We start from the raw sequence: 26808 nt of genomic DNA on the forward strand, positions 1-26808 counted from the left end.
TCATGCCCAATCCCCCTTATATAGCGTTTCATAAGGACAGAGTTAGTCCCAGTCCCATTCCCAGGTCTTGCCTAAAATAATTTCAGAGTTTCATATGAAATATTCATCTCCATGTTTTCCTCCCCAGCCCTCACACAGCCTTGGGGGAAGCTAAACTTCTTTCACTTGACCTCCTACTACCTGAACAGAATGAAATAATTCAAGAACATACAGTAACTCCTCGCTTAACATTGTGGTTATGTTCCTGAAAAATGCAACTTTAAGTTAACTGATATTACGTGAATCCATTTTCCCCATAAGAATTAATGTAAATAAGGGGGGTTAGGGTCCAGGGAATTTTTTTTCACCAGATAAAACTATATATTATATAGTGTGACCGACCCAGACCAATGGAGTACAGGAGTCTAGTAGAGGGCAAATATACTGGTCACTGTGTGAGTAGTTTTCTGTTCCCTGAATGACCAGAGCAGGGTCTGCACTAGAGTAGTCAGGAACTTGCTAGAACCAATTAAGGCAGCCAGGCTGATTAGAACACCTGCAGCCAATCAAAGCAGGCTAATCAGGGCACCTGGGTTTTAAAAAAAAAAAGCTCTCTCCAGTCAGATGGGGGAGGACCTGAGATGGAGATGGTGTACTGCTGGAGGACTAAGGAGTACAAGTGTTATCAGACACCAGGAGGAAGGTCCTGTGGTGAGAATAAAGAAGGTGTTTGGAGGAGGCCATGGGGAAGTAGCCCAGGGAGGTGTAGTTACAAGAGGCACTATAGACAGCTGCAAATCCATAGGGCCCTGGGCTGGAACCCGGAGTAGAGGGTGGGCCTGGGTTCCCTCCCAACTCCTGATCCAACACAGGAGCAGTTGATCCAGACTGTGGGGGAGATCACTGAGGTGAGCAAATCTGCCAATAAGCGCAGGACCCACCAAGGTAGAGGAGGAACTATGTCACAATAGATATACACACAGTATACATTTTAAACAAACAATTTAATATTGTTCACATCTATGATGATTGTGAAGCTTGGCTGAGGTGATGACATTAGAGGGAGGGATATTTCCCAGGGACTGCCTTACTGCTAAAGTGATGAACAAGCACTTGTCTGGGCCCTCAAGGGTTAACACATTGTTGTTAATATAGCCTGTCATCAAGGCAGCACGAACAGGAGGGAGGGGAGACAGCATAGCAGACAGAGACAGAAACACACCTTGTGTGGGGAAGAGAGAGAGAGAGAGAGATACACACTGCCCCTTTGAGTAAGCTGACACACTCTTAAGTGCATTGTCTTTTTAAGTGGATTAAGAAGTTGAGACAACAGCTGCTGCCCCAAGCGCTCTCTCTCTGTCAGTGTCCCCTCCCTGCTCTATATGGAGAAGGGATAAGCAGGGGGAGGGGGACACCCTGACATTAGCCCCCGCACAGCAAGCAGGAGTCTCTGGGAGCAGCTCCATGGCAGTGGGGGGAAGGACAGCTGAACTACCAATTGATAGTCTGCTGGACAGCTGCAGCACAGAGAATTTAGGGGAGAGGGGAGCTATTGGGGGAGCTGATGGGGGGCTGCCAATCCACCCTGGTTACAAGCCCCCACCAGCTAGCTGCAAGGGGCTGCTCTTCCTGCAAGCAGTAGACAAAGCAGGTGACTGCCAAACGATGTTAGAAGGGAGCATTGCACAACTTTAAACAAGCATGTTCCCTAATTGATCAGCAATGAAACATTAACCAGGACAACTTTAAGTGAGGAATTACTGTACATAGATCATTCATGGCCTTTGCTGAAAAGGGTTAAGAGTTAGGCCATCTCCTTCCTCATAATGATCATCAAAATGGGTACCCCAAATCTATACAAACATATTGCAAGTTAGCCAGGTTACATCCCCTACGTTTCATCAGGGCTCATTTAATTCTGCTGCCTGTTTGAAGAATGTCCTTTTTTCTGACATTGGTAGGGCAGCTACCTAGAGTTCTAACCACACCTTTACAAGATGCTACTCTTGGATAGAGGCTTCTACTTTGGTAGGGCTGTCCTGTGGTCACTAAGTAGGACTCCTACTACCCACCTCCAAGCAAATTGCTTGTTAGTAACCAAGAGTGGAATCCCTGGGTACAATCACTCTGAAAAAAGTTTACTCTTAGTAAATGTGGTTCTCAGACATGTGTTGTTCACAGGAATTCCATGACCTGCCCTCCTACTGTGGAGTTTTATATACTTTAAAGAACTGAGGGATAGTTGGGCCCCTCCACTCTTTATGTCCTCAAGTGAGGAGGTAGCACAAGGACATCAGGGCACAAGAATGGCCCCAAACCTGTTGACCAAAAACCCAATCACAGGCACATGTGCACTAAGAGTCAAATTCATGTGAATAACGTCTCAAAGAACCAGTTACTGTAAGATAATCGCTCTCTTTCGCATAACCATAAAGATCCTACAGACCAGATCTGTTCTCTGCCACTTACGTCACTTGTTACAGCAGTCAATTGAATGGATCTCTCTCCAGGCAATCTGGAGTAGCTCAGTCTGATTATTCAAAGAAGAGGTACCCATAGGATTGAGAAAGAAATAATTTAAGATCAAGCTCTCAGACACAATATATATTAAGACAAATTACATGGCCTATTGAGATTTCCTAAATAGGATACTCAGCAGCAGCATTTACTTGTTTGTGGTTTTCACTCCTTCCAATTCCATCTGGCCATCTTGCACATATGGCAAACAAACAGTTCAGCATCTTACCAGAACAGCTGTCCAAAAAGCTTAGAATCATAGGACTGCATGGGACCTTGAGAGGTCATCTAGTCTAGGCCCCTGCACTCATGGGCAGGGGCAGAAGCAGATTAGATTTATTGATGCCCTGGGCATAAAGAACATTGGGCTCCCCACACCCTGGAAACCCAGGGGAGCCAGAACCAGGGGCACCATGCCCCTTCCACCCACTTTTTAACATGGGCATAGTAGCCTCAGGCAGGTGCAGAGCAGTAGCAGCATGGGTGTTGTTTGGGGGGCACTACCCAGCCAAACTGCAAGCCTTGGGCCAGAGGCAACAGGAGAATGCCACACATGGTAGCTGCCTTGGGCAGAAAGCCCAGGTGGAAGCAGGGGCAGCCTGTCACTGGCAGTAGGAGGGATCCAGCAGGGGCAGCCTGGCTTCAGCGGGACACAGCGGGGACAGCCTGGCAGCAGGAGCTGAGTGCATGCATAGAGTGAGCCTGGGTGCAGTGTGGCAGCCAGTAGTAATGGGAGCTGTACATGTTACCAGAAGAAACTCAAGGAAAGAATATTTAAGGACCCCCGCCTCCAAAAATAAGCTTGATTCTCCTGAATTAGGGTCTATCACTTATTAGTCGCAGCAGGCAAACACTTGAATGCTCTTGAAGGGTAAATCAAAAGGCTGTATTAACATTTATAAAATAGCTTGGTGGGTTTTACCAAATATAAATAGGATGAAGTCCAGACCCCGCTAGAACAAATGGGCTAGCAATATAAAATGTCTCAGTGTTACTCAGTCTATATGGCTGTAGGCTGGATGGAGTCATCTCACATCTCTCTCTCTTTTGATGTCCAGGACAGGTGTGCCTTCACCAGTGGAAAGAGGTAGATGTCTTCTCAAAGGCCTGCGCAACCCAAACATACGCTGCCTCCTGGGTGGACAGCCACCTGTCACACTGCATCAGTCCCTTATGTCAGCCCATTACCAAGCAGATTAGCTTGTGGTCATGGGACCTTTTCCCATTCTTCCCCTTTGAAACTTCTAGCCTTTGTTCTGTTCCTGGGCAGGATTACTTTAGGGAGACCATGTCCCAGTTTTATAGGGACAGTCCACATTTTTTTCTTTTATAGGCTATTACCCCCACCCTGTCCCGATTTTTCACATTTGCTGTCTCGTCACCCTAGATTACTTAGAAATTAACTTATCAAAATTGGACACCACAAAAAGGGCACCAAACTGAAGAAGATGGTGCATGAAAATGGAGGATAAAAGACAACAAGAAAAACAAAATGGCTAAAATCCCCAACATGCCGATGGACCCTCCCTGCCTGGGTCATTGCTGCCTGTGACCTTCCCGAGGCTCCCCTGCACCTCCCAGGCTGGGGCACGGCCTCCTCTCCCCTCAGACCATGTTGAGCCCAAATGCGGTGCTCTTTCGGGTCAGTAACTATCAACCACAGGAGTATAATTGAAGCTTTTTGAGGAAAGTAGATGTTGGAAGCTGTTCTGAAGACTTCTTCTGGTTCTTTCTTCTTGAACTCTTCATTCTGATTTTTTATTGCTTGTCTCTAACTTTATAATGTGCTGTACTGAGACAGCAACACTTAATATATTATGGAAGCTAATGTTTGTGAAGTGCTGTGATCTTCTGATGGAACGTGTTAATATACAGCAGAGAGTAAAGAAAAGAAAAAAACTTTTTCCCATTTTACATAACGTGGGAGATCTGAGGACTAAAAAATTTTAGGAAAACGCATTCTAACTAGTCGTCAGGGCCATGGCTGTAGAGAAGACCTATGCTGTTACACTGTTGGATATGCTGTTAATACCATGCCACATTTCACCATGTCAGCCTTCAGTAAAGGCTGTTAGTCTTCCTTCCTCTTCTTCAACCATGCTGGCAATCAGCATACACCAACGGAAACATAGTAGGTTCTCTGAGGCACTCCATCCTCAATATGATGCTTTTATCTATCGCCTACACAAGGTTAGGCCTCTTTACATGTCCTAAAATAAAAAGGAACTTTTTTAGCTGTAAGTACCACCATGTCAAGATTTCCTTACAAAGCACTGTGCATCAGGGAATTCAACTCAGACCACCAAGGGTATAAAGGAATGGAGATCTCCCACTGCCCCCATCTATCAGCATCTTCAACTTTTTGCTGAGGGACTGATGTGGGAGAGTTTGCATCCTCTATTATAAGATTTGAAGCAACTGACAGGGACCAAATGCGAACATTTTTTAATAGACAGCATTTCACATATTTACACAACACTGTCCATTAGAAAATAACATCATTAGCCTTTGCATAGCCACAATACTGGGCTGTAGTGGAAATATCAGGAGGGGGGCTGAACACATCCTCACTCATGACATCTGTTCTGGGCTTTGGAGTAGCGAATAAGCACAATTAGAGTGGGATCTGTAATGAGAATTCTTGGACAAAATAGTATGTTCAAGGACTTAAAATAAACCCACTGACAAGATCTGAGGTATTAAAGAAAGTTTTATTTGTACATTTTAGCAACAGGAGAAATAATTGAAGATTCAGTTATCTGCTTTGTTGTAAAAACATTTAATTATAAATATTTAGCTAAAAAGCATGATTTATCAAATATAATCTGTGGCGATATATACACAGTTTAATTGTTTAGCAATTCTCCCACCTGACATTAAAGATTAGCGGTTTTTCTATTTATTATTCCACACTCACAGCTTAGTGCTCATAGTTCAAGAAGCAAAACAGACAGAAGATGATACAGATAGACCACTAGTGTGAGTCTTATCTTGGAAGGAATTTGGGCAACAAGAGAGAGGCAGAACATTAATGCATCCAGAGAGGCTCTGCAAGGAGGGACTGTTCCCCTTTTGGTGACCTTCAGCATATAGAGACATGCACCTGGAAGTTTTTAAAACTTGTGGGCAAGTCTCTTGTCCTCATAAGAAATGGATACCATTAGCTAAGGTAATGTATCATGCAAGCTTACTAAATTCAACTCTGCCAAATGCACCTCAATATTGATTTGTAACCCATCTGTTATTCCCTTTCTGAGCAGAAACTGCTCATTGTAGCAGATTGGTTTAATAGAGTAATGACTTTAAGGACTTCATGAAAGTCACTTTTACACTTACAACCTCAACGTGTTAACAGATTTCCACAGGTTGAAAGGCTAATGCATCACCCGATTGTACTGCCCAGCTCCAAATATTTCTTAGATGTAGATACACCTACTTGCTTCTCCTAAATCCAAGGGCCTAAAAAAAATGTCTAATGAGGCTATGGAATAGATTGATAAAATGGAATGTGACAGGTCAAAAACCCCATCAGTTTTCTATTCCTTGTCTAAAGTGGTGTTAACTTTTCTCCTCTCAAAGTCATGGGTAAGGCATTCCTTGAGGAAGTCTGGCTTCTTCTACTGAAAGGGTTATCAATATGGTATTTCAGAGGGTTATGAAAAACAGAAACCAAGGAAAAAATATAGCCAAGAAACATTGTCATTCCTTTTGGGTTAAGGAAAGCTGATTTGCTACCTGGTTCTTCAGCATTAGGATGAACTTTAATTTCCCTAAGCACTACCTGACAGTTCAGAGTGGTGAGTATGTACACAGTTCTTATTGTTCATACCAGAAGAACACATGGTAGTTGTGAGAGCTATACCCGTTGGAATTGAGTTAGAAGCTTCAGTCTGTCAGGATGGTGAAGTTCTAGCAGAAGATACTCTCCAGGCATAGTTGTGATTCATGGAAATGTACCAAGTTAAGAGAAGTCTCTGGTGGTAGAATGGATGGTTACTGGCTGAATGCAGACTTTAGCTCCCTGAATGCTGCCCGACGGTGTTTCTTCTCTTCCTCTTCCCGCTTTCGCTCATCCTGCTCTGCCTTGATCTCTGCTTCAAACTTACTGGCTGAAGAAAGTGCTTGAACCTGTAAAGGAAAAGAGCAGACATGAACTATGGGAAGCATTAAGAATTTGAACTACCTCACAGCACATCTGTCTGTCACATCTTCCTCCAGTTACCATGTTCAGTGGTGCCAAAATTGATTAAGGGTTAACAATACTACAGTAGTTGAATATTTACACTGAAGACCTGTTGGTTCAGTTTTATTCTCAAATCAAGAGGACAGTTTCATTTACCAATAGTCACTTTCCACTGGAACTGAACCAAATGGAGGGAAAATTGTGTGGATATATTTATTCCAATTCATAGGAAATTTATTGCAACTTCTTTATGACCTTTTGGGTGAAATACAAAATGAAGCTAAATGTATGAATTGACTTTCAAGATTTATAGCACAACTGTGTTGACCAGTTCTGTATCTCCCTTCCCTAATCACAGGAACTATGTAACTAGCCATCACACCATGAGTCGTGAAAACACAATGAACTTTCCCCAATGATAAAAATTTTTTGCAGAAAACTTGATAATTCCAAATTGGGACCAAATAGGCGGAACTCAGTCTGTGGCCCATTTGCAGACCAAAGAAAAAGATGTAGTTTGAGAGTTGTTTTTCAGCTCTACTTTCCAGCCTTTGTTTTAATAGCTCTGCTATGCTACTCTCAATGAGTATAACATCTATTTTTGTCCATAAAACACTGTCGGAAAGGAATTCTATCAGCTTAAAAAATCCAGTCTAACCAAACATGAAGATATAGCTTTGTAGTGTTATTCAAATCTAATACTTTGTTATGTTATTCTAACCTAGAAAACTGAACAGACAAGGAGAGCAATCTCAAATATTATATTCAGAACTAAGCTTCGTGCACTGGTGCAGGAGAAAAGGAAATTCCTTGCAGTGAATGTTAAAAGTTGGTCCAGGAGTCCTGGTCTGTGTGGTATTCAGTGATCACACAATGCTTAAGGTGCTTGTAAAAGCTCTGCTTTGTTCTGTGACCACTTGAACTGATTGTGTTTAAGATTCACAGCACCCTGGCCCAGATTCTGTGGGTATGTCTACACTACCATCTGGAGGTGTGACTGCAGCATGTCTAGCATGTGATTGCAGCAAAGCTAGCTCAAGTAACAATAGGAATGAAGCCACAGCAGCACAGATGGCTGCATGGGCTAGTCTTGCCTGATCAGGATCCCAGGTAAATAGTCAAGCAGTCACCGCCCATGCTGCCACAGCTTCACTGCTGCTATTACTTAAGTATGCTGCAGTCACACCTCCTGACCGTAATACAGACACCCTTTCTCTGGGAAGCTTAGCTCCTAACATAGGCACTGACTCTGTGGGTGCTCCAGGGCTGGAGCACCCATAGGGAAAAATTAGTGGGTGCGCTGCACCCACTGGCAGCCAAACTCCCCTCAACCCCCACCCCACTTCCTCCTCCCCTGAGCATGCTGCGTCCCTGCTCTTCCACCAACCTCCTAGTGCTTCCCGCCCTGCCACTGCCAAACAGCTGTTTGGCAGCATTAGCAGCATGCTCCGGGAGGGAGGGGGAAGAGGCGGGGAAGAGGCAAGGCTGGGGCGGGGATTTGGGGAAGGAGTTGGAATGGGGGTGGGGCCTCATGGAAGGGGTGGAGCGGGGACAGGGCTGCAGACTGGGGGAGGAGTGGGGCAGTCAAGCACCCACGGCAAAGAGGGGAAGTTAGCACCTATGGCCCCTAATATCTCAGTCTCCAAGATATTTTGTGAACTATTTTGGATGATGACTTATTTAAATGGCTATTTCAGTCACCAAGATGATGGGCAGGAGCACAAATAGGATGGATTAAGTAAGAAGTCTACAGGGTGGTTGAAGGGAAAGGAACCATCATTGGAACAGCAGAGCCTGGCAAAATAAGCCATTTATGATTCATTTATCAGCAGTGAGTAATGCTCAGTGGGGCACAGCATACAAGTCTGAACAGGAAGCGGCATAACCCAGCATGATAGTGAGGATGTGTATTGTGTTGAGGAGGGAAATTCACAGCTTCTTAAATTGGTGGAATAAGAGGATTTAATCACCTGGTGACACTGGCATACTGTCCAGCAGTCAAGCATAATGTCCATTCCAGGGGACACATTAAGAAGAGAGAACTGGGACCTGCATAGCAAGCTTTTTCAGCTTCCCCACCTCCACTGTACCACCATACCTTAGCTTCAAAGAAGTTCTTGGCTCCTTTAACTCCCTCTGTGGAAACATCTATTTCAGAGAGTTTTGCCAGAGTCATCAGTCCACTGTCTTCCTCAAGCTCTCCTGCTGCAGCTTTATGGAAAATCAGCAGGAACTAGCAAAGAAACAAAAAAATAGACCCACCAAAATTCATTGCTGAGGCTCAAGCTTTCAAAGAGGTTAATTACTATTCCAAACACTTAAACTATATGCTAAATAAGAGCAGTAACTAATGTATGAACCCCAGGATAAGAATTTGCAATTACCAACACAGGAAAACATTTTATAAAATAGAAAGAAAAATGTATTTACAATAAGCTGCCTCCAGCACTTTGGATCCAGTACTGTGCACTCTCAGACTGGAGAGAAAGGAGCCTTTAGGGAAAGGAGAGGAGGCTTTCCACAGACCAGAGCTTTGACAGCAGTGTGGTTCACGTGTTGCCTAATCACTGACACCACCAGGGCCCAGAGGAGAGGATGGTCTCTTCTCTCCCCTCCCCAAGCTGAGTGAGTGGTACAGCTGCATGTTGTGATTCTCTGGAGGGCGCAGCTGCCTCAGTGCGTGCCATAAAGCTGACATATGTGCTGTAATCCCAAGCCATTTTGGTGGCCCTTATGTCAGAGTTCACCACACTATTTATTATAGGGTCTCAGATCACGCTGCATAATACATAACACACTGAATGAAAGAATTAGAACAGAAGGCTGCCCCCACCCTCAAATGAACCTCCACCTACTGTTCCACATTGTCCAAATAGGCCCAATGGAACCTATGTCACACAAGACTCAACTCCATAGACAAGACTGTGCATTGTATGCTAGTGCTTGGCAGGGAGAGCTTTTGACTCCCATGAAGATTTAGCTGTGTAGGGCAGTCCAACCTCACTGTACTACATACAGTAGTACAAAGACCATCTCAGGTCAAATGTACCTGTACACTGGAGTTGGACTGTGGACACTTCAGCATGTACTTTTGTGTAGGATCAGGGAGAAATTATGGAACCCAGGACACTCACCCTTTACTTGAGGAACTACCAGGTAGTTCAAGCTCTTAATACAATGCCCTTCGGCCATTGTAGAGAGTAGAGGCGGCTCCAGGCACCAGCACGCCAAGCACCTGCTTTGGGGCGGCAAGCCACTGGGGGCACTTGCCGGTTGCTGCGAGGGCGGCAAGCAGGCTGCCTTCAGTGACTTGCCTGCGGAGGGTCCGCTGGTCCTGAGGCTTCGGCAGACTGCCTGCGGGAGGTCCGCCAAAGCCATGGGACCAGCGGACCCTCCACAGGCAAGCCGCCAAAGGCAGCCTGCCTGCTGTGCTTGGGGTGGCAAAATGCCTAGAGCCACCCCTGGTAGAGAGGGTAGGAGCACTGGATCATTTTTTAAGAGTGGTTAGACAAACACCTCTCAGGGATGGTCTAGATAATACTTAGTCCTACCATTAATGCAAGGGACTGGACTAGGTGACCTCACGAGGTCCCTTCCAGTCCTACGATTCTATGATCATGGATCAAAGCCAAATTCCCAAGAGAAAAAAGAACGGTCACTGACCTTCTGTAACTGTTGTTCTTTGGTGACTTTCCAAGAAAGTAGTAGTAGAGGGCATGACACTAGAGGTTTGAATGGAGGGCCTGTGAGCCTTGACAGGACCAGGTTTAAGTCTCTTGCAAGGATCGGCTCATGAACCTGAGGGCAGCGTCTCTCCAATCCTTGAGAAATTAAACCACCATCTCATGAGAGAACAGTTATCTGCTGTTCGCTGGTGGGTTAAAGGCAGAGACTGCTGCTACGTGCACCTTGAAAGATGCAAGACCCAAACCTTGCTGCTTTAGATAGAGCAAGTAGTCCAAGACTGCCTGCAGGGAAGAATTAACCACAAAGAGACCTGGTGGAGATGCCCATCTCAAGCATTTCTATTTGGCCATGTAGGTAGCCTTAGCAGACTGTTTCCTACAACCTAGCCAGAGATCTGTCATGTAACATCCATGCTGTCAGCTGAAAGGAAATGAGGTTCATGTGGAGCACAGATTCAGTACAGCTTCAGTGGCTGTAATCTTGTGAGATCAGGTCCAGACGGGCACTGGTGTGGACGAGAGGATGCTATTGATAGATCCAGTAGTATTCCAAACCAGTGTTGGTGTAGCCAAGCCAGAGCTATAAAACTCTCTGCTTGATTTTCAGGTCTTTGTGAACCAGAGGAACAGGGGGAAAAGCACATAGCAGGGGCCCTGAACATGGAAGCAGGAAGGCATCAGAGATGGAGCCAGGACTGTGTCTGTACAACAAGCAAAACTGATGGCACTTCCTGTTCTGCTTGGTTGTGAACAGATCCCCACCTTTGGAAGATGAACCTGGCGATATCAGAGTGAAGGGACCACTCGCAGTGAGAGGAAAAAGATCAGCTGAGGTGATCCGCCAGTGCATCCTGGGAGGAGATGTGATGCCATGAGGTGAATGGAGTTCTTCATGCAGAATTCCCACAGACAGATGGCCTCCTGACACAGGACCAAGGATCGAGCACCTCCCTGTTTGTTGATATAGAACATGGCCATGGTATTGTCTGTCAGAACTTGCACCGCCTTACCTTTGATCTGGGGGAGGAACACTTGGCAGGCTAAGCGTACAGTCCTGAATTTCCTGACGATCATGTGCAGGGAGAGTTACTCTTGGGACCATAGGCCCTGAGTCAGTTGAGGTGGGCTCCTCAGCCTAGGTCTGACACATCCAAGACTAAGGATACGGATGACTGAGGGGTACCCCTATCATTACCGGCTTCAGGTCCTTCCACCAATCCAGGGAGGTGAGGCCTTAGGGAGGAACAGTGAGCACCGAGTCCAAGTGGTTTCTGTTCGGGAAGCAGCCATGTCTATAGGGGCCTGAGGCCTAACCCTGCATGCCAAATCACATAAGTACATGTGGCCATGTACCCCAGAAGCTTCAGGCAAATTCAGGCAGTCATAATAGGGTGTACCCTGACCTTGGATATCAGGTCCAACAGTCTGGAATTGGGCCTCCAGAAGGAAGGCTCTGGCCTGGGTTGAATTGAGCAGCACCCCAATTAATTCTATTCTCTGAACTGGAACAAGAGTCAACTTTTGCTCATTTAATCAATCAATAGGCCCAGCACCCAGAAGGTGACTTGGACCATGCTGATGCTGTTCCACATGCGAGTCTCTGACCGACCTTTGATCAGCCAGTTGTTGAGGTACGGGTAAGACCTGTACATCTCACCATCTGAGGAAGGCTGCTATACTACTGCCATATGCTTCATAAAACCCGAGGGGTTGCAGACAGGTCTAAGGAAGAGCAGTGAACTGGTAGTGGCATTGATTCACAATAAATCTGAGAAATCTTATGTGGCCAAGAGAGACAAATGTAAAAGTATACATCCTTTAAGTCGATGGCAGCTTACCAGTTCCCTGGATCCAGGGAGGGAATGATGGAGGCCAGGGAGACCGTGCAGAACCTCAGTTTCTTGAGAAACATGCCGAGACAATGCAGGTCCAGAATATGCCAGAGGCTTCCCTTGGCCTTTGGTGTTAGGAAATGTGTGAACAGAGCCCCTTTCCTCTCAAGTCTCGAGGAACTTCCACCACAACTCCCATGCATGGGAGGGACCGCAACTCCTGGGTGAAGAGTTGTTTATGAAAAGGGTCCCTGAAGAGGGACTGAGATGCAGGGTGGGAAGGAGGGGGTGGATAAAAGCTGTAGGGTATTGCCCATTGTCACTGTATTTAGCATGCAGTGATCTGATGTTATGTGGGAGAATGCCGGGCTGAAGTGGGATAAACAGTCCAAAAACAAAGGGGAGGCAGGATCTGAAGCAGGAACTGGTATAGCACCCTGAGGCACACCTTCAAAAGGCCTGCTTGAACCCACCGGAAAACCTATGAGACCCTGGCTGGGAGTTTGAGGTGAACAGGACTAGCTGGTGCTGTTTGTAACCTCTCCCTTTCCTTTTGTAGGGCTCCTGTTTTGGAGGTGGTGCCGATAAATGAGGTGGCTGTTGGAGCCTGAAGTGCTTCCTGGAAGCAGACAGAGCGTAGAGGCCCAGTGACCTAAAGGCAGGTCTAAAGTCCTTCAGGCCATGAAGCCTCGATGTTTGTCTGCTCTGAGGAGCTTTCAAAGGGGGGTTCCTGGATGGATTATTGGACCTTGTGAGGTAGTCCTGAGGACTGGAGCCAAGGACGACGCCTCATGGTGACAACAAAGGCCATTGTCCTCTCTGTCACATCAGCTGCATACAAAGCTACGTGGAAAAAGGTCCTGGCCACATTCTGACCCTCCTCCAAGAGGGAAGTGAGTTCTGCCTCCAATCCTGAGGCAGAGAGAGAGAGAGAGAGAGAGAGTGAACTTGGACAAGGAGTCCCACAGATTGTAATTGTATCTCCCCAGCAAAACATGCTGATTGGAGATATGCAGTTGATAGCTACTCATTGAATGAACCTCTCCCCCAACAGATCCAGGTTTTTTTGCATCTTTTTGTTTGAAGCACTCATCTGGCCCTGCCTGTCCCTTTTGTTAGCCGCTGACACAACGAGGGACCCCGGAGTGTGTGCGCACACGTGAGTACAGGTACTCAAATCCACTTACTGACACACAATGTTTCTTTTCTGCCCTCTTTGAGGTGGGGGGCAGAGGAGGAGTTGCCACAGAGCCTTGACCGGACCCATTACAGCCTCATTAATGGGTAAGACCACTTTGGAGGGAGCTACTGTAGCCAGAAGGCTGTGGGATGTTTCCTTAAGCTCTTCAATTTCCAGCTGCAAGATAGCTGCTATCCTTGTCAGAAGGTCCTGATGGGCCCTGGAATCGTCTTGCATAAAAGTGAACTACTGGGCCCTGAGATGGCCTCGTCTAGAGCACGAGGCGGTGACAGGAGCCACAACCTGAAAGTCAGTACCAGGGTTGGTACTGGAGTCAGGGCCTGACGCTGAGCAGGAAGGGGAGATAACCCACCTCTTGGAAACCTCTGAGTAGGATCAATGGGGGGGAAGGGCTCCACACTGGGGCGGAAGACCCAAGGTTGCAGTATGCCCATCACATAGGCCTCTGACCCGTTGGTCAGTGGAGGACCTGCACCGAGGTCTGGTGACACATAGGCTGGGTACTTTAGGCTTCACATACGGTTCCCTTTCAAATTCAGATGAAGAGTCCTCCCTCGGTGAGCACAGTGGAGCGGTACCCCTCTCTGCCTTCACACGGTGTTGAGGGTCCAGGGACCAGCGCTAGACTGGAGATGTTTGTGATGATGGGATCAGGGCTGGCTTGTCCCTAGAAGGTGCTGTTGGTGCCAGTGCCAGGAAGAAGTTCGACACTCCCTGCTCCTCATCACAGAAGCTGGCAGCTGTCTCATCGGCATCGGGGGGACTGGGAGTGATAGTAAATCTCTGGTTGCTGAGAGTGTCTCTGGGGTCAAAGAGGTTTCCAGGTGTCAGCAGAGGGTGCAGCACCAGACAACACTCTGGACAGAGTTGATGGTGCCACCTTGGGACCAGGGGTGGAAGAGTGGCCCTGAATCAGTTGCACTGCACTGCCTTCCCACTGCTTGCCGTTTTTCTGCACCAGTGAGTGCCTTCTGCCGGTGCACTGCTTTTTTTGTTTCTTTCTCAGCATTGGAGATGGTGAATAGTGCCAGAAAAAGCACGGTAGCAGAGCAGCACTTCACACTGAAGCTCTTGGTGCAGAATCAGATTGGCTTAGCTCTGAGGCTGGTCTGAGAGTGATTTCCATTACGATAACCTTGAATCTTATTTCACGGTCCTTTTTAGCACGGCATCTAAAGTCCTGGCAATTTTGGCACTTGTGCCTCACATGAGTTTCTCCTGAGCACTTCAAGCAACTGGAATGTGGGTCACTCACGATCATAGGTTTGCCACAGGAGGCACAAGGTTTGAAGCCCTGGGACTAGGGCATGCCTGGCTCCTGGGGCGAACAGAGTCCCTCAACGATAGTCCTGGACACTAGCTACAATATCTATCTACTCTAAAAACTATGTTTAAAAACAACGAAGAATTAGAGTCCAAAAACCACTGGGAAGAAGCCTTGCCAAAGCAAGAATGGTTGTTCCAGCTATTGTCACGGGTGATAAGAAGGAACTGAGAGGGTGCGTGGCCAGTGGTGCCCCTTATACCTGTGCATAAGCACATGACTCCAGGGGGCACTAGAGCTGCCTGACAGATACCACTGAGGGGAAAATCTCCAGCAATGGTTCACACACACCCCTAACGTGGATTGGACAAGAGCAAGCACTCAAAGAACTACTCAGTTATCCATATTAGAAAAGAGAATGTCTTCTGACATTTCTGCCTCATATACTGATAGTGGGATGCAAAAAGATTAGGGATTTTTTTGGTTGTTCTGGGGGAGGGGAGTTAATTTTTGTCCAGCTCTAGTGTTAAATCACTACTCAGGATTCTTCAGAACGTGGAGAAGTCTTGGGACTGCATCACAACTTTAAGACTGCCACCTTGCTAGGCTATCACTTGGACAGAAGGAGGTTTTCTTCTATTGTGTCCATTAAGAATACAGGAGATTTGTTATAGCAAAGGTCCTTCAGTGGTCACAACAGAGCTATACCCTGTCCCACTCAAGGAGGATTTAAAAAGAGAGAGAGAAGTCCCTGTGCAGCAACTCATTTTAAAACCCTTACAGGAGCACTTAACTAGAAATGTTTAAGGTACCAAGAGGTACCTGACCAGTCTGCCTGCCAGGTTATTTAAACTGTAAAAATCAGCTTTTATCTGAGAAGCACACTTTTCTTCCCCCAAAAGGAATTAAATGATCTTCTACAAGGCTCAAACTTCCCAATAGTGCACCCATTTTCAGTTGAAGAAACTCACATCTATGTTGTAATCCTCTGAATCCAGGATTTATGATGCAAACACTAATACATGCAACATTAAAGTACTGCTGTAATTAGGTCTCACCATTGTGCTCTCAGCTATTTTGTAGCCTACATACTGGCTTTCACACAGATTCACCCCTGTGGACAGGAGCTACACCAGGCCCTATTGCATCACTAAAGTCCAGCATGGAGGGGTTAAGTGACATGTAGGAGCATGTGCGCTCCCTCCATAAGGAGAGATTTTGAACACACCAAATGTTAAAGGAGGTTCAGTTCTGTATTTCCTCAAATCGGACAGGATTTGTCTGTTCCAATGTAGAGATCACATTCTTCCACTAGAGGACGGCAGCATCTCAGTATGTCCGCAATCTCAGTCTGTTCCTTTTCCTTTCATCACTAATGCATCAGGGAAAACAGAATTTTTTTACTATTTCAAGGACAGTTACTGAGCAGCTGATGGAGGTGCAGCAGTTTGAGAGTAGGATGGGCAGGATAACTACAGTCCTGGCTATTCTCTACCACAGCATCCAAGTTTAGCAGGAGAAGATTTACGCAATAACCCTGTAAGCTTGGTGTGCTTATTAAGGTAGAGCATAGAGAAGGCAAGCTGTTTTATGGGGAAGCTTCCTACCCTCTCCAAACAAAATTTAAAATTAGGTGAGGTTTAGCTGAATTGGTAGATCAGCCAACTCAAAAACTTAAGACCTCCTTCCATTCTATTGAAGTTGGTTTTGTCCTCTCCTCCCTCCACCAAACAATCCAGATATCGCTTTGGATCTTTGTTACAGCCTGAACCTCTGGTTGTACTAGTATTAGTCAGCTGTTCCTCCTTGCTATTCCAACCCCACCCTTGAAAGCCAAACTTCCTGGCATCCAAAAAGTCTACTGAAAACAAAGCAGCCCTGAGGTCTGTTGCAAATGCAGTCTGGTGAAGGGAAGGTCAGTGCCTGGAAACACCCAGCCATGACCAATCACAAGGACATGTGTGCATGACTCACCCTGAAACAGGGGAATCAGGCAGCATTCTTCTTATGGAAGATAGGCTGTTTCAGCAGAGAAAATACGCTGCTTTACTAGCTACTTCAACCAATAAAAGGCTTGTGGGACTTACTCACCCAGAAAGAAAAAGTTGGAAACATGGATTATGGTGACCACTTGCCAGCTGCTAAGGTAGAGGAGAGGCAAAGTGCATAATACCAGAATTTTTAAAGACTCCGCTGAGAAGCACAGAGAGCAGGGTACATAGTTGCAACCCCATGATCTTGGACACGAATGCTCTCGGTGATTCTTAGTGACCTAGCACACACACTCCTCCTCTGTCAAAAAGTCATACTGCAGTTACACAAATCCAGATAGAGTAGAGAGTGCCTGCTGACCTGCAAAATTACAGCAACATGGCTACTGTAATCCTTGCCTGGTATGTACAGCATAAACCTTGAGACATGAAGAGAGGTATTTAATAAACTTAAGTGGAGAGGCACTGGTCCTTTGTCAGGGTTCCTTCCGCACTCTGAACTCTAGGGTACAGGTGTGGGGACCCTCATAAAAGCCCCCTAAGCTTATTTCTACCAACTTAGGTTAAAACCTGGTACACTGCCACCACCAAGTGATTTAACAAGAAACAGGGGAAGGACCACTTGGAGTTCCTCTTCCCTCAAAATATCCCCCCAAACCCTTACACCCCCTTTCCTGGGGAGGCTTGAGAATAATATCCTAACCAACTGGTTACAAAGTGACCAAAGACCCAAACCCCTGGGTCTTTGGACAATGGAAAAAAAAATCAGTCAGGTTCTTAAAAGAAGGATTTTCTTAAAAAGAAAATCTAAAAATCATCTCTGTAAAATCAAGATGGAAAATAACTCTACAGGGTAATCAGATTCAAAGAGCCCACAGGAACCCCCTCTAGCCTTAGTTTCAAAGTTACAACAAAACAAGGATAAACCTCCCTCTCGCAAAGGTAAAATTCACAAGTTGAGAAAACAAAGAAACTAATACACCTTGCCTGGCTGTTACTTACAAGAAGTGTGAAATATGAAAGACTTGTTCAGAAAGATTTGGAGAACATGGATTGATGTCCGGTCTCTCTTAGTCCCGAGAGCAAACAACCCCTAAACAAAGAGCACAAACAAAAGCCTCCCCTGCACCACAAGATTTGAAAGTATCTTGTCCCCTTATTGGTCCTTTGGGTCAGGTGTCAGCCAGGTTACCTGAGCTTCTTAACCCTTTACAGGTAAAAGGATTTTGGTGCCTCTGGCCAGGAGGGATTTTATAGAATTGTATACAGGAGGGTTGTTACCCTTCCCTTTATAGTTATGACATCCCTGAAGCAATCCTTGCACGGCTGGACACAAACAGTGCCCCGGGGAAGCTGTGACTTACATGAACCCAGATGGCAATCATGCGAGTTGGGTCAGAGATTGAACATTTTACTAGTACAGGCACAGTGATGCTAAAATGGATTTTACTGATGCTAGATATGGATAGAGTTAAGTATTGCTGTTAAAAAATCCAAGAATGCTGTTCTTTCCTTTGGTGGGTGGGAGTTTGAGCCTCGGCATTGTAGAGTAGTTAGGCTTCTCTTTTTAAGCATAAGCTGTTTAACCTGAGTCTTAAAGAGGAACTTTGTGGAGTTAATTGAGGACATATTTATGGACTCTTGACAAAGGTCATAGTACAAGTCAATTTTATTAATGAACATGCCAGTCAGGTGCAATAGGAAGCCAGTGTAATACAAGAAGAGAGTTGTTTACAGGCTATCGAGGTAAGCAATTCACATCATAGGGACTATAGTTTCTTCTGCTCTGGTACAGAGGTTGAGTGCTTTGGGAACACATAGGAATAGGGTGACTAGATAACAACTGTGAAAAAACGGGACAGGGGGAGGAGGGTAATAGGCGCGTATATAAGAAACAGTCCCAAAAAACAGCACTGTCCCTTTAAAAATGAGACATCTGGTCACCCTACATAGGTGGGAGCAGATGACTAGCAGCTATGGACTCCCACATAACACATGCTGTTGTCCAGTGCAAGTGGTACACAGTGAATAGATGCAGGGGGCTTCTGCTGAAATCACTGCTAGTTGCTCTAAATACATTCTCATGGAACTTCTGCTCCTGTAGCCTCTCCTGCTCTGGAATTGCCTTGGTACAGCAATAGTCACTGAATTAGAAACAATAAATCAACAATTGCATTCAGTTTCCAGTTTTAATACCTTCCCACTCTCCAGTATCAGCACTCTGTAAGAACATAAGCCACTTTCTTCCAAGATAAAGTGGGAAGGAATTGGATTTTTTGGGCAGGATAGGTGCAGTTTGCAGCAGCTTCCAAAGGTTACCTGTTGCAGACTAATAAGACCTTAGGAACGGTATCCTGAGGGTTTCCAGCAAGAACAAGTCAAGAGGGGTCGCTGAAGGCATAGCAAGGCTGAGAAAATTTGTATTCGTTATTTTCAATTATCTGAGGACGCTTTGCGGCTGGAAAGGCATAGGGACCCTACATGTTGGCACAGCTCAATTAGACAGAGACAGACAGACTCCCCACCCCAACTGTTAAACTAGAACACTGGTTTTAGCCAAGGTTTGCCAAGATTACTCCAAAGAACCAAGAGAAAATTATGGGTAACGTATTAACATGCAGGACTGGCACTAGTGTTTTTAGCATCCTAGGCACACGGCCATTTCGCCGCCCCGCGCGCTGGTCCTGGCTCTGGTGGAGCTGCCGCAGCCATGCCTGTGGGAGGTCCACCGGAGCTGCAGGAGCAGCGGAGCGTCCACAGGAATGCCTGCGGCAGCTCCACTGGAGCCACGGGACCCTCCGCAGGCACGACTGCGGCCAGTCCACCGGAGCCGCCTGCCGCCCCCCGCCGGCAAAATGCCGCCCCCCAATAATCCTAGTGCCCTAGGCGATTGCCTAGGCCGTCTAAATGTAAGCGCCGGCCCTGTTAACATGGTTCCTTTCCATCTATTTGTTGGCTGTCAGCAGAAGGGAAGCATAGTTGGACAAAGCAACAATTGATTCCACCTCACTTGCTAGTGGGAGATATAGAGCAATTTGCTACCAGATAATGCTTATGAGTTATACAGAAAGGCAGAATCAAGTGCATTTGCAGCTAGGTAAGGGCAGATAGCTAAGCAGGTACCCTGGTCCAGGGCATGAACCAAAAGTGTAGCATACATGCTGAGGCCCATTTTGTCAATGTGTAGTTTATTACAGTAAGATTTAAGAGTGCCTCTTATTTAAGAATTTCACTGCTTAGCTATATTTTGCATCTGGCTACAGGACACAACAGAGCCAGCTGCTGTGCACAGTATTTAAAGTGTTGACAGAAATCTCCCAGAACAGTCTTTATGACTGAACACAGAGGGGGCTGCTGAAGCCAGCAGCATTTGGGGAAGCTACAACAGGTGGGAGGAGCACAAGGGCACCTCTAGACATTTTGCCACCCCAAGCACGGTGGCATGCTGCGGGGGGCGCTCTGCCGGTCACCAGTCCCGCGGCTCCGGTGGATCTCCCACAGGCGTGCCTGCCGAGGGTCCGCTGGTCCTGCGGCTCCACCGAAGCCGCAGGACCAGCGGACCCTCCGCCGCCTGTGGGAGGTCCGCCAGAGCTGCAGGACCAACAGACCCTCTGCAGGCATGCCGCCAAAGGCTGCCTGCCTGCTGCCCTCCCGGTGACTGGCAGAGCGCCCCCCATGGCATGCCACCCCAAGCATGTGCTTGGCGTGCTGGTGCCTGCAGCTGCCCCTGGAGGAGCAGGAAGTAGGCAGTTGCCATTTTTGCTGTGTCAACAGTGCAAGGAGGGAGCTTACTGACTCAAGGAGGAAGAAGGGACATACACCCTCATGGGAGGCTGCATCTGTCCATTTTAATAATGGCAGTAGTATCCACATGACACCGGGAAGTATTCTCTAGTTCACACACATGCAAAACCAGGCCCCAACAGAAAAATCAAAAAAGCAACATATACCTGTTGTAGAGGGATCCTTGCCCCTCAAGCAGTCACTTTCATGAACCTGGAACTCTCTGAAGAGGTCTTGTCATCCCAGCATAGTATCCATGCAGCTTCCATTTCTTGTCTTCATCCCTAGTCTCACCTGGGGCCACAGATGTGGTATTCTGCTTCACCAGATTCATTAGTACCATCCAGAATTATCTCAGGCTCCGTTGATAGAGCTCCCAAAGAGAGTCCAACTTATTGTAAAATGGGCAGGCTTTTTTCCTTGCCCCAGATCTAGACTCAGAGACAGACTTTCAGTTCTTCTATTTTTCTTGCCAGAACCAGTAATACCCTGCTCTCTAACATGTTTGTATCCTTGTTCTGACATCACTGTGTTCTTAAAAAGTTACGCTGTAGCTGGTACACCCTCCTGCTCACAAGCGTCCAGCCACCTGCTTTGGGTCAGCTGGCAGCACACTTGCCAAGTGCATTGTTCCAAGACATGATCACAGTTCCAACAAACCACTTTTCATTGCGCACAAGTGGATGCTGGTGAGAAAGTAGCATGCAGTGGGATGTGTTTAGGTGAGGGGCTTCCAGAAAGCCTGACCTCCTATGCCAGATAGACAGAGGAGTACTTAAGAGAGAGGACTGTTTACATAGCTGAGATTAAGCCAGCATTTCCCACTTATGCTGGGATTTCATCTAGTGAAACTGACATAGTGAGTGAAGACACTGTGGTTACCCTCATTCTGAGTAAGTCTGTTCCGCCAGATGATGGTAGGAACACTCGTGCATCACAGAAAATAGTGTGTGCATATATGGTCCAATAGGCATGTGCTATAAGCCAAACAGAAAAGTAGGCAGGCAGTATTTACATTTTTCTGCATTTAAAAAAAAACAAGATCTTAAAAACAAATTGATTCCCTGCTTCTACCACATTAGATTTTCCTGTAGTTTCACAACACACTCAGCCTTTTCTGACCATGCACCAACAGAGACGTCACCAGGCTGCTCTACATCTCAGCCATTGCCACGGAGGGATTGATGTTTCACATGAACTAGTGACCAACTAGTTTACAATGTAAACTATCAGCAATTAAATTTTTCACAATGGATGTGGTGGCAAACACACCCACCTGAATACAGAGACTGATGTTTAGAGTTGCTGAGTAAGCTGACTTTTCAAAACCAGTAGCTCAGATGTGCTAGCATTGAGGCACTACAATGTGACTTTAACAGCTGCTGCTTTCCTCATCTTCACTCATCTTTGTTCATATCCTTTGCCAGCCTAGCAAGCAGCTGTCTGCACTCAGTTGCTGCTGTCCTAGTCTACTCATGCCTCTTCCTACCTAGCATACTGCATCTGCTAGTGTCCAGCTGCTGCCTACCCTTTGTTCACACCCTCTTGCACAGCAGCTGCTAGAATTCCCTGGCACTTTTGAATTGAAAGTTACAGGTCCAAACAGTTGAGGGTTCAGAGTCTTGGTTGTGGAGACAACAGAAATCCCCTTTGATAAGTTATGGAGCCCTGCTCTGCCTGCTTGAGCAGGAGGATAAGCATGATCCCTTTTAGGGGCAGAAAGGGCAGAAGAAAGCTCCCAGAAACAAGAGAACTCCCTGCAACTGATCAACACCTGCAAAGGCATCCTAAAAAAAGGACAGCTATAAGTATATTGGATGACACTGTTGCTCAAGTCAACACTAATTATTTAATTGCTAAATCATTAGGCTTCAGTTATCCTCAGTCAAAAGTAAAAACTGTTCCCATCCAGCTCAGAGCTGTGATAAGTGTATTAAACTGCATTAGACACAGGGTTTGGAATAGAGATCAACAAGCTTGCAGACATACTCGTTGACAAATATTGAAAAATAAATTACCAAAATAATTGAAACTGGCATGATTATATTGGGTTATTTTAACAAATAAAATATGCAGAATTTTAAAATATTGTGCACAGAATTAATTTTTTGGCACAGAATTCCCCATGAATAATGAGTTGCATTTTGTTATTCAGTTACACCATGCTTCATGCAACAGAGCCTGCCTACTTCTCTCCTCTGCTGATTGCCCTTCCACTACCACATAGCCTATTGCGCTATCTCAGGCTTAGAAGAAATCTTGTCCAGGTTAGAAGGAGGAAGGAAGATATAGCACAGCTCAATTCAGAGAAAGGATGCACCGGTAGTGTTCCAGATTGCTATTGCCTGGCTATGCAGCCCCACATTAGATACTTCTTTGCTGATCCTTACCTCACGGAAGCTGAGCTTGCCATCAAAATCCTCATCAACTTCCTTGATCATGTTTTTCAGGCCCAGATGGGTCTGAGGAGCTCCCAGCTTCTCCATCATCAGTTTCAGCTCCATTAGGTCTATATACCCATCCTTTCCAGAGTCATACCTGAGGGGATAGAGGGTAAAGGTCAGCATTTGTCACACCCCCTGCTACACTGACAACACAGGGAATTTTCAAAGCTTAGTTTCACAACATAGGTAAGCGACAGTCTAGTTACTGACACTCTAGGCAACGTGTTCTTGGCACATTCCTCCAGAAAATGAAGTGTGAAAACAGAACACACACACACACACACACACACACACACTCAGGGATATGGTGACCAAACCAGCTGTTGAAATCTGCTAAGTTTGGGGAAGTCACATGAGCCTTTGAAATTAGCTTCCTAGGATAAAAGCAGATTAGTCTGTAAGGAAAAATGCAGAAGTGACTTTGGAGCAACTGTGCCAGAAATATGAAGAGGAGGAGGGAGGAACCCACACCACCACCACCAGACTTTAGGCCCTTGCCCATTGGTAATGTAAATAAACACTTCACCATGCTTGCAAGATGTGTATCAATCCATGCATTCTTACAACTCAATGCTCTACACCATGTACAAGTGTACGAGAGGACTCAAGTCAATACTGTATGCCAGGCACGTACCAGAGAGCCACGCCTAGAAGTGTCTATTCCAGCAAAGGTCTTTCACACTACTTTAGAATTTAAAAAAACCCAGGACTGTCACTCAACCAACAGGAAGCCAAAACACTCTGGCACAGCTATTTTACCATTTGAAGGGCTCCCTGTAACAGACAGAGATGCTATATCATTTAAGAACACTGATTCTGTAATAAATTTTATGAATACTGTGTGTGACCTGGTCAATAAAAGTTACCGTATAGTAAGAGTTAAGACTTTTCTGTATGAATGTACTGAGCCAGCTTACTAGGTGACTATTGGGAAGACCATCAGGGAAACAAGAGGAGAGCCATAGCTACGCAACCGCTCAAATACTTGGGGGGGGCAATTACAGCACAGTGGCCTACTTTCAGACTCCAACTAGAAGTTATACAGCTGTTTTGCCAGCACTGGGAACTAACAGATCAAAGGGCTATAAACAGTTCGGAAGTGGACAGGACAAGATTTAAAGTGACACTCTGGTGCTGGAGAAAAGAGAGAACTGTTTTGTCAATGAAGGGAAGAGACTGGTCACCCAGACCCTAACAGTTTTGGGAGTCCATAGGAAGCTTAAACCTACCAGAAGCCTGATGGTTGTGGGAGATGGGGAGGCACCTGGTAAGGTAGACGTGTGTACACTCTGTTTATTTTTTTATAAGATCTTTTCTCTGAAACAGTTTTGTTCAAATTACATACTTTGGTCATTCTCTTAACCACTGATCCTGGAGTGAACAGAACTGCAGGTATTGAAGAAAAAAAGTCAGGCCTACTGAGGTAATCATGGTTAGCACTGAGAGAGTACAACTCAAGGCTTGGTCCAAGAGTTGAAGAATCACAGGATTCTTCCTCTAGAAAGGAGCTGGTTAGGGCCCCTTGATCCGAGAAGAGGTATACCGCAAAGAGACCAGGAGGGAGGGGAGGAGCAAATAGCCCATGTAGCAGAGTGGTCCCCTGCTCCTGCCCTGAAGGGCTAGAAACAGCCCAGGAGAGGGCTGTGGCTGGGGGAAGAAGCCTGGGCTGATTGGGGAAAGTAGGCTCAGCTGTAGCTATGCCCCAATCAGGCCCAGCTGGCCCCTATAAGAGGCTAGGAGCCAGAAGCCCAAACAGTCTCCCTCTGCCTGTAGAAGGAGAACGGGCCTGGCTGCAGGGAGCTAGAGACAGAGAACCTGAGTGGAGCAGGGCTTAGGACAGGCTGAGGAGCTCCAGCCTGGAAAGCCCCAGGCTGCAGCCTAGTATTGGGCTAAAAGGTACTGGAGGTTGCAGAGGGCAGCCCAGGGGTAGGCCAAGGCACCAGGTCCAAACCCTCCTTGCCAGTGATGAGTAGGCTGATATTGCAGTCTGCCCCAGGCCTGGGGCTAGATGCTGACTGGCAGTAGCCTTATACTGAGAGGAGGTGGGGATAGTGGGTTGGGGGTTCCCCAGGGAAGGGAGACCCAGATTGTTGGGGTACTACCAGAACAGACCAGCAGGAGGCACAGCAGGGGTGAGTCTGCATGTCTACAGCACAGTAACTGTGACACTCACTAATGGGGGGCCAGTAGGAAATTTTAGGGTGAGGAGAGAGGTGAGATTCTGCTCCTTATGCAGAATAAAGGATCACTTTAGGAATGCACAGGGATCCAGAAATGGGAGTCTGCTGCAGGGTATCTGGCAAGTTAAAGGCAAGTAGTATGGAGCAATCTATTGACTTTCAAAGGTCCGTCATAAACAGATTGAAGGTAGCAGCTGTGAGCAATAAACTGAAGACAAGCAGCTCTTGGTGCAGACACAGACTGCTGTAGGCTAAACTGTTACTTCCTAGATTCTGAAACAGAAGAGAGCCCTTCACTGTTAAATTTCACATCAGCAAAACTGCTGTTAATCCTAAGTCAGCAGATATCCCAGTTCAGAAGGAAGCAGCAAGATGAAATCTAAGACATTACGTGGACATACTATGCTGGTCTGAGCTTTAAATTAAAAAAAAAAATTGATTTTCTGGCAGTATGTGCTACGCCAAGTCTTTTACAGTAGTGCCTTTTTGTGCTTTGCTGTGGGCTTCAGGCATGCGCTCATAGGGCTTTTACTCTTCCTTTAGAGGGGAACAGCAGTGAGTCTTCAGTGGTAGAAGTCAATGGATTTAAAGTGTTAATAGATGAACATAAGACTTTTGATAACTTAAGTGACTTAGGATCACACAGATTCCCCACTGGTCTTCTTCCGTATACCTAGAGAACCACATTTACTCCAGGAGAGAGGGAAGGGAGAAGAAAGTGCATTGTAATTAAGGCAAAAGGGGTGATGAGTGAATTGGAGCTGAGAAAGCAAAGAAAGGAGCTCTAATGCTGAATGAATAAGGAAAGGATCTCTGCCAGTTGCAGGACTGGCTGGCTGACAAGACCACAGCATCACTCTGAACAGGGATTCAGTGTGTAACTTAGATAAGAAACCACAGCAGAATGGCAGGAGCTAGGTTAGTTTCCCAAGTGGAAGGAAGGGGGGCAGAGGGAGAAGTCTGACTGAGGGCAAGCAACACTACTGTACATCCCATTTTTTTCTTTTACCCTATACTCTTCCCCCTCTCAGTTTCACTCTCTTCAAACACTTCAGAATTCTTAAGTTTGTTCAATACTTTTGATGGCTTCAGAAAAAGTCCCAGTGACAGCTTTTAAGCTTTCCTCTTTGGTCAGAGCAAGTCAAATCTTCCCATCCTTCATGTTTCACTCACCATGAGTTACATTAAAACAAAAAAATAGCCTTCCCAGACTTTAAGAGTAACATAATCACAGTTCCCTTAGAAGCAGCTCAGTCCAATTAAGAAACTTACACAATTAGAAAAGAAGCTGCATTAGAAATGAGCATGAATAAAGCTGCTGGTCTCTTAGCTGTTGCATGGAGTGAGCAGAGTGAGGTGGGGGTACAATCAGTACTGTCCTCCCACCTACAAGAATGAATACACACAGGGGAAAATGGAGAATGCTGCTTCTCCAATAGTTGGGATGGCTTCAAAGTTTGTCAGAACACTAAGTGCCAGGGGCTGCTGTGGAGCTTTCCTCCTTTTCCCATTGTGGATCCAGGGATGACACCCTAAAAGGAATCCCTGGCGCCCACCCCTTTTCCAGCAGCTTGAAAGGGGGAGGAGGAGGAGGAAGAAAGTTGGCTTGGCTTCTTGCTTGACCATCACTCTTGGCTAGTGCCCCTTCCACCAAAAAAAGCTTTTAGATTGGTCTATGGCCAGTAGATTTAGGGTAAAATTTCCAGAAGCACCTAGTTACTTAGGAGCCTAAGTCACTTTTGAAAGTT

At 46.2% G+C, this 26808-nt stretch overlaps 1 protein-coding gene across 1 annotated transcript in view; it reads right to left on the reverse strand.

Annotated features, from left to right (window-relative positions):
• Positions 1-5188: 5188 nt before the first annotated feature.
• Positions 5189-26808, reverse strand: part of EFHD1 (EF-hand domain family member D1) — a 47751-nt gene continuing 26131 nt past the window's right edge. The window contains exons 2-4 of the mRNA XM_032778800.2: positions 22827-22974; positions 8778-8912; positions 5189-6624 (exon numbers count right to left, since the gene is read on the reverse strand). Of these exons, the coding sequence (XP_032634691.1) occupies positions 6490-6624; positions 8778-8912; positions 22827-22974 (418 nt within the window). The 3' untranslated portion in view covers positions 5189-6489. The remainder of the gene's footprint in view (positions 6625-8777; positions 8913-22826; positions 22975-26808) is intronic.

This window comes from Chelonoidis abingdonii, chromosome 8 (genome assembly GCF_003597395.2).
Source record: "Chelonoidis abingdonii isolate Lonesome George chromosome 8, CheloAbing_2.0, whole genome shotgun sequence".
In the NCBI taxonomy this organism is placed as follows: domain Eukaryota; kingdom Metazoa; phylum Chordata; order Testudines; family Testudinidae; genus Chelonoidis; species Chelonoidis abingdonii.